This window comes from Phalangium opilio, unplaced genomic scaffold, assembly GCF_054372755.1.
Source record: "Phalangium opilio isolate 3A_F unplaced genomic scaffold, DU_Popi_V2 ptg000043l_1, whole genome shotgun sequence".
In the NCBI taxonomy this organism is placed as follows: Eukaryota; Metazoa; Arthropoda; class Arachnida; order Opiliones; family Phalangiidae; genus Phalangium; species Phalangium opilio.
The window spans coordinates 4,229,151-4,237,502 of record NW_028324167.1 but is presented as its reverse complement, the minus strand read 5'-3'; the positions used below and the strand labels follow the sequence as shown (position 1 = coordinate 4,237,502).

The following is an 8,352-nucleotide window of genomic DNA, read 5'->3' as shown; positions in this document are numbered from 1 at the left end:
GATAATTTTCCTTAAATACGCTGGGGATTAATAGGATCGTCGTGTTATCCTTGAAACCTTAAATGAAATTATAAGCATTAATTTTATACATTAAAAATATTTTCCATATATATAAGGTGCCTTTTAGCGATAGGAAATTAAAATCTTAATGCAAACTTCGCATTGATTCAGATTCTTTAAAGGAATGGTTCACCCATAAACTTTTTTTGTCTCTTAGCGTCAATAGTACTTTTATAAAGATAGTGGTACTATTGAAATTAAATTATTTGCGATAGTTTTCATTTTATAATTAAAATAAAATTTTATATGGACAAAACCCTTAACCCCTATCTCCAAACTTCACTGTCGTGCTTTTCCAGACCAGCCAGATGACTGGCTGGTTTAAATAGCGTTTAGCCAATGAGATTTTAGCACTCCAAGCAGAAGAATTTAGGTCGGGTTTTTTTTTAGTCTGGCAATTTCGTCTTCAAGTATGTTTAGCTCTCGTTAGTCGTTTCGTTGATCAATTTGAATCAAAATTAATTGCCGAAATGCCAAGTTGTATTATAAAAGACTGTCAGAGTGTTAACTCTAGGTGTGCGGTTAATTTTTATACTGTTCCCGATCACTGTAAGTACTCTTATAGTGCATCAAAATGGTTACGATTCGTTAGCGTACTAGCTAGGCCTTTGCTACAGCCGTCTACGAGCAGGCTTGACTACGACTCTACCGGCGCTGCCAACGTACCTTGTCGCCGGTCTAGCGCTCAACCGCGTAATAGTCGAGTTTACTTTTTAGTAGAAGCTTGTCCTATTGATACCTCGGCCAATAAGATGGAGGACTGAATTAATATATGAGAGTGACGTATCACACTCTCTCTGGCTTTGCGGAAAAGCACCATACACGCGCTATAAGGTCCTCAATGCAATTAGTTTTTCTGATTTAATTTAAAATATACTTTATGTAAAATTTTTTCAACTCTCGAAATCTTAGTTTTGGGTGTAATTAAAGGGATTACAGCAAAAAAAGGCTAATGGGTGAACCTTTCCTTTAAGCTTTTTTACTTCAGTCATTATTTCTGCTTTTAATACGGTTGAGTCTTTTTTAGCAAAACTCCAAATTTGAGCAGCATATAAAGTAAGCGAATCTTCGAGTTTCTTTTTCATGTTTTTTTTGGTAATTCTTCCGAACTCCAAAATGAGCTAAATTGCATAAATAGTTAGTTAATGAAATGGTTTTTAAATACATTTGTACCTGTCGTTCATGAAATAGAGCAGGATAAATATTAAGAACATGATCTAATGTTTCTTCTTTAATCATAGCGGCTCGGTCCCTAAATGTCTTGTCCATTTTAGAATCAACGAGTACCCAGTCAATATCTTCTTTTAACATTTCTTCATCTTCTTCAAAATCCATATTCGAACTCTGGATAAATGATATAACGTTCCATGCCCAAAATTAAGAAATTAATATTTTTATGTATTGCAACAGTTGCGAAATATTTAAATTTTATACCTCTAATCTTAATACAGAAGCGTTGTCATTATTATCAGACTCTGTGGTAGATTTCTTGCAACAAACTTTTCCAAATTTCTTTTTATGCTTTGCCACAATTGAAATTTAGTCTAGGTTCATTCTAAAGTTTTTAAATTTCGATCAGAGGTGTTGATACCATATTTCCTGCAAATATTTAAAGGTTTTAATAACATGAGTCCAAACAATTATTATGGTAAAGACTAGAGAGTAAATCGAGGAAAGACCCAGATGAAACGTGAACCGCCTTTGACAAAGCCGGTGAGTCATCTACTCCCTTTAAATTGGTAATGAACTCAGAGAATGACTTTTTAATCAAAAACCGAAACTATCGTATATTATAGAAAATAATTTATCTTACATGTCCTTCACCAGGCTGTTATTTAAGGTGAGGAAACTGCATCACCAGTTTTTTAGCAACGTGCATGTGGTAAGGATACCTAGAATTTCCATTCATGATTTATGCCAGAAGCAAATTTTTTTTAAATCAGTTATTGTGGAATACTTAGAAGCCATAACGTTTTATACAGTCGCTAAATAATGTGCTTAATAGTTCCCTATTCATAACTTTAGTTTCCACCAGCGACAAGTTCTTATAACGCTCAGCGTTTCTATATATTTCAGGTATATCAGGTAAAGTGTAGACAAGTGCAAATGTTGTTCTAGACATATGTTCCACATCCTGAGGTAAATTCTCAGCTACCCTATATTATAAATCAAATATAATATTTTTAAATGCATTCAACTCAAAATAATTGTAAAGCTAGATTTGCTAGACTACTCTCGCAAAATATTAGCTCACTAAGTTATGTACGAGCAGAAGTGCATGCATTTTAAGAAAACTATCACTAACTTAGCTTAATAATAAGCAAAAAGATTCACGTATTTGACAGACGTTGTTTTAGTTTGACATACCAAGATATTAGAGCTTTGTCCTTTTCTAAGTCTTTACTATTGACCGTATTTTCTTCAACGAAGACTATACTTTCCTAAAATAACGCTTTATTACATTCACTATCATTCGAAGTGGTTTGCCACTCTCCTAAGGTTGATAATTTCAAGTTGCCTTTTTATTCGAAAAATCATATACAACAAAAATATTTCAACTTGGACTATACATTTATCTCTAACAGACCGATTATAAAATGAACTACAGAGAAATGAAACTTCCAGTTTGACGTCTCCATACTGATTAATTTCCACACGCCAGGAGACACTGCTATAGGCAGCCCGAGTTCACTGCATGTGGGAGGCTAACCAACTCGGGATGTCTCTAACGGTGTCCACTGGCGTGTGTGAAATTTTCCAGTATGGAGGATTTCCCCTGGAAGTTCTATTTCTCTGTAAATTGCTCTATATTAAAATAGGATTCTATTCATTTTTATTGTTAGGTTAGCTTGTACATTTAGAGTGCTGAACAATTAGAGAAACTACATTGCTTGAGTCATCTATAATAATATAGATTTATAAATAGTTCCAATTTGAAATATTATTTTATTTAATCCTTCGAATAAATTGGAACAATTATAACCCATAATTTTTCTTTAAAGTGTCATGCTATAAAGAACTGAAAAATTACTGCACAATACCTGTTCAGTATTTCCAGTTTTACCATTGGAAGATACCCCGATTGCATCAGATTTTCCGTCGGATACACCAGTAATAACTATTTCAGAATCATCAACACTTGTCTGTCTTATAACTTTAGGTTGTGGGGTATTAATATCGAAATCGTTTGACCTATTCCTTTTTTTCTGCATTTAATAAATACAAATTCAGAAAAATAAATTTTGGCCTTGATAAAATTTGACACGAAACTCTTGAAAAGCTAAATATTATGCCTAGTTATTAATACTCACATTTAAATCTAATTTAATTTCGCTCAGGTTTTCTAAAATACTATGCTCATCCAAATCAATATCCTTTTTGAAATCGTTGTCATAAACCTAAATCATTAAAGGGAAGTTGTATTGTTCTAACAAGTTAAATATTTTCGGGTTAGGATGGTAAAATAGGTTCACGAGAGCGCGATAATTAGTCTTAACTATGGCCAATGGGAGTTGTGGTCGAAATTTACAGGAAAATTTGAAAAATAGACCAATATAAGGGTCGCGGCACTGTGAATACCTGCTACCGTTCACGTAGTTCACGCTTCAAAACGGGATATGCCTATTCACATGGACACTGCGGCCCCCTTCGACCCTCCTTTTGTTATTGGTCTATACAGAGTTAAAAGGGTCTAATTCATCGATTTAAAAATAACGGAATTGTTTTGGTGTGTAACTAACGGTTTTGAGTCTATTTTACCATTCTAAACCGAATAAAATAAACTTGCACGATGCCTTTAAAGGTCCGAAGTAAGTTTGACCATTTTTACACTTGAGTTATTCGAATTTAACCGCAAAAACCAACATGCATATTTTAACCAAGTATCCATAGTTTCTACGCTTTGAAAAACATGGAGGATTCATAACAGTTACACAAGGAGGTCAGGCTACCTTGTCGACATCTACTCTTTTCGACTGGTCTCCTTGTGTAACTGGTATGAAACCTCCATGTTTTTCAAAGCGTGGAATCTATGAATAGTCGGCAGGGGGGTGTAGGCCGCTCCTATATTTGCTTTACTCTCACCAGTCCAAAAAAAACATTCCATGCTAGTGTTGTGAAGATGAGATAAAATCTAAGCGGGTAAAATATGGCAAGGGGTTTTTGTACTTTCACTTTGAACTGTCGCTTGGACAGTAACACGCATTTACGTTATACCGAGGCAAAGGTTACGGTACTGGCAATCTTCCCTGTTTTACGTGTGTAGTTTTCAAGATAAGATGCGATAATTGGGTGTGTTGCTTATATTTTAGTAAAAAAATAAAAATATCCACGTAAAATTAGAAACGGTCAAATTCATTACGGATCTTTCAAGCTTTGAAAATCGATTTAAAAAATTAAAATGTTTTGATGGGTTTTATTAAAATTTTTGGGCATATTTTATAATTCTGAAGGGAATAATATCAACTTGTTTAACCTTTTATGCCCTCATTAAACAGTTAAAAAAACATATATTTAAACAATTTTAAATATTGTACTAAACACTTCTAACATATTTTGAGTTTTAAAACTTTAAAATTTATTTTACCTGGTATATTATGTCTGGTCCCATGAAATCTTTTAACGCCTCATCAGCTTTAATGAAATCCAAAAGCCCATTAAAAGTGTTATCTTCAAGTTTAATTTTCTTTCTTCTTTCGCCAAAACACAAGAGAAGTACAACGGGTCCGCTTTTACTAATCATTTCGTCGCGAAAATTTCTACCGAAGTTCCAAACCTATTTATGCTCTGTTGCTCTACTTAGCTCTTTCTTCCAGAAAGAGTTCGACTTTATGACAAAACCTAAAATCCGAGAAGTTTTTTTTTTAACAACGAACTTGGTAAATGGGTTGGGAACAGCAGAAGGGGTCGGCCACTTTATGTGAACATTTGAGGTTTCCGCGCCTAAAAAAATAGCTTTGCTTATTCAACGTGGCGCCAAGTGCGGATGCACTTGACAATATATCATTGATGCATTATTCTGCAAGTTGTGCCGTGTCCAGCCCCCTGCTTCTTCTTCAAAAGAATTGAATCGAGAGGGGGAAGGTTTTTGTGTACACAGTAGGTCAAAGAGGTGCCAACTTCATATGACATAAAGCTTTCTCAACGACATGCTTTTGCCCCTTTCTCCTTGGCATTGCCTAGTATTAAAAAGGCAGTCAATAAACGTTGTCCACTGGCACGAAATTTTTGGGTATTTACTTTCTACCTCCCATGGCTCTCAGGCGTGGAAATTTTTCTCGGAATTTATATTTTCGAAGTACAAGATGTATACCTCTAAGAATGAATCGACCGTGTGTGTCCCATGCCCTAAGCAACTGATCTACCGAGCTTATGAGGACTTCTTGAATTTTCCTATTTACAAAAATGAAGTTCTGTTTTTCTTTAAATGATCGCATTAAATAGTCTTGATTACTAAAAATTTACATGTCTTTTATAGATTAATTATGGCAGGTTTATTCAGTTGCGTTAGGTGTACTTTTGTTACCAAAACATTTAGTGCTCTCTTAACTCATATGCTACATAAACACGCCCATGATCCACATTTCCGAATTGATTGTGGTCTTGACAACTGTGGACGGACCTTTACGAAAATTAAACAATTCCACCGTCATGTGAGGTATAAACACAGTTCAATCTTAAAAAATTCCAACAAAATCGAAACTCTTGAAGAGCATGTACCCGAGAAAAATGATGGAAATAATTTTGATATTGAAAACCCTGATGATATCACCGAAGAAAATAGTGAATGTGATGCAATCAACGGAAAAAGAAAGGAGCCAGAGTTAAAGCCTGTGGAAATAAGGGAGACATTATTGAAAATAATTTTAAAATTCCGAGAAATGCATCATCTTCCACGAACTGTTGTTCAATCATTAACAAACGACTTACTTATTTTCTGTGAATACATTTTATCTACCAACAAAGAAAATTTGTTAAAGGTGCTTCGCTCCAAAAATATCATCATTGAGGAAACCGAATTATTTTCAAAAAACATAGAGGTTGCACAAGCGTTTGAGAGCATTAATTCAAATCATAAAATAACAGAGTTATGTAAATCGGATTTTGGATTAATAGAACCGATTCAGTATACATTTCTTGAATCATTGACCTCAGATAAGAAGAGATTTTTCCACTATGTTCCAATAATAGAGGTTATTAAAAAATTATATTCATTGGACGATCAAATTGGAAAGCATGAGGATTGTCAAAGAATACCAGATCAATGTATTGGTCATTTTCTTCAAGGTGAAACCATTAAAAATATAATGTATAAAAATGAAGCTTATTCTCTGAAAACTCTTCAACTACAAATTTTTCTCGATGAATTTGAGGCTTGCAACCCTCTTGGATCAAAGCAGGGAAAGCACAAAATACTTGGGTGCTATTTCTCCATTCTTAATATGCAAGGAAAATACAGGTCAAAATTAAGCGACATAAATCTTGTGTTTTTGGCAAAGTCAGTTGACATTGACAGATTTGGGTGGAATGAAGTACTCGAGCCACTAATTTTCGATTTAAATTATATGGCAACTAACGGGATTACAATTGAAACAAAAGGAATCACACTCGCAGCTACTGTTGCAATATTTTCGGGAGATAACCTTGGTCTTCATAAACTAGCAGGATTTAACACATGTTTTAATTTTGGAAGAATCTGTAGGTTTTGCATGGTGAGCAAACAAAATATCCCAATAAAAACCAACGAAAAAGACTTGCAATTAAGGACGTTGCCGCGTCATAAATACCATTTAGAAGGAATAGCCAAAGACCCGAATGAAAAGTCCATTTATGGAGTAAATTTTGAAAGCCCACTTATGAAAATACAATCGTTTGACATAACTCAACAACTTCCTCCTGATGCTATGCATGATTTGAAGGAGGATGTAATACCGAAAATTCTAAAAAAGGTTTTATTTTATATGTTTTCAAATAAGAGACTAAACCTTGATGAATTCAACGCAACAATAACAACCTTTCCATATGGTAAATCTGAAACAAGTCGCCCAGAAACTCAAATAAAAATGGCAATTAGTGGCAATGGAAATCTTAAAGGATCCGCAAGTGAAATGTACTGCCTTTTTCGTCTGTTTCCCTTAATGTTTTATGGTTTTCTACCCGAGAGGAATGATTCCAGATGGGGTGTTTATCTGAAGTTAAGGGAAATTGTCGACTACATTTATGCCAGCCATTTACATATATCGTTTTTTCCAAAACTTGAGAGACTAATTGATAGATTTTTGAAACAAGTTTGCGAAGTATTTGGTCCGGAAACAATGACACCAAAGTTTCACTATCTTTGCCACTACGCCAAATCTTATCAAAAATATGGAGCTCTCAGAGCCATTTCAAGTATAAGATTTGAAAGCAAACACAGTTATTTTAAGAAAATTATTTCGGGGTCCAATAACAATAAAAATATAACAAAAACATTGGCCAGTCGACATCAATTCTTCCAATGTTACCATTTATTGTGCGAGCAGCGAAACGGCATTCAAAGTTCATCAGCTGGAAAGTTTCTCGAAAAGGACCATCTCCCTTACCTTTGTAAATCTATACTAAACGAAGAATTTCGTAGTAAAATTTACTCATTTAAACAAGTTACTTTCGATAACGTCTTTTACTCGACTGAATGTGTTCTCATTCACAAGACTGAACTCAATGTTATAAGAAGCTTCTTTCGCATTAAATACATTTTTTATGTCAATCTTTCCGTGATCTTAGCTGGAACAAAATTCGAGGTGAAAAGATTCTGTAAGCATTTACATGCTTACGAAGTTGAAGAAAATGCTAACGAATGGGAATTAATATACACTGGACGCGAGCTTCGCCACGAACTTCTAGATGTGTACAATATTAATCAAAAATTATATATAACATTAAAATCTAAATTTGTTAGCTTCCCGGAAGACTAGACAAATAAACAAATTACGCCGAATATATGAAAAGTATTAAATAAATCCCTTATGGGTCTAAATAAGTTTAATTTTATAATAAAGGTTTGTATTTTGACCAATTTTAAAAATGAGGAACAAATACCATCATGGGTTTATAAAGGTAACATTTTCTATTTAGGGTTTATAGTTATACCATTTTAAGGTGGTACCATTGTGGGTTTATATAGGTACCATTTTCTATTTAGGGTTTAAAGTTATTCCATTTTAAAGTTGTACCATTGTGGGTTTATATAGGTACCATGTTCAGTGAAGGGTTTTTATTTATACCCATTTGAAACCATTAACGAGAGTCTCAAAA

General features: G+C 34.0%; 3 protein-coding genes across 3 annotated transcripts; 1 reads left to right on the top strand and 2 right to left on the bottom strand.

The window, feature by feature from the left end:
• Positions 1 to 968: 968 nt before the first annotated feature.
• LOC149677721 (uncharacterized) lies at positions 969 to 1,969 on the bottom strand. Its single transcript, XM_089837389.1, has 4 exons — positions 1,919 to 1,969; positions 1,495 to 1,581; positions 1,234 to 1,404; positions 969 to 1,181 (listed from the first exon to the last, which is right to left on the bottom strand). Exons 1-4 carry the CDS (start codon positions 1,967 to 1,969, stop codon positions 969 to 971), a joined length of 522 nt encoding a protein of 173 aa, XP_089693515.1.
• LOC149677720 (uncharacterized) lies at positions 1,901 to 4,801 on the bottom strand. Its single transcript, XM_089837388.1, has 5 exons — positions 4,646 to 4,801; positions 3,372 to 3,458; positions 3,102 to 3,266; positions 2,428 to 2,501; positions 1,901 to 2,216 (listed from the first exon to the last, which is right to left on the bottom strand). Exons 1-5 carry the CDS (start codon positions 4,799 to 4,801, stop codon positions 2,018 to 2,020), a joined length of 681 nt encoding a protein of 226 aa, XP_089693514.1. The 3' UTR covers positions 1,901 to 2,017.
• A 742-nt stretch (positions 4,802 to 5,543) lies between these two features.
• On the top strand, positions 5,544 to 8,012 carry LOC149677719 (uncharacterized). The gene has a single exon (XM_089837387.1). It carries the CDS (start codon positions 5,544 to 5,546, stop codon positions 8,010 to 8,012), a length of 2,469 nt encoding a protein of 822 aa, XP_089693513.1.
• The last annotated feature ends 340 nt before the right edge of the window (positions 8,013 to 8,352 follow it).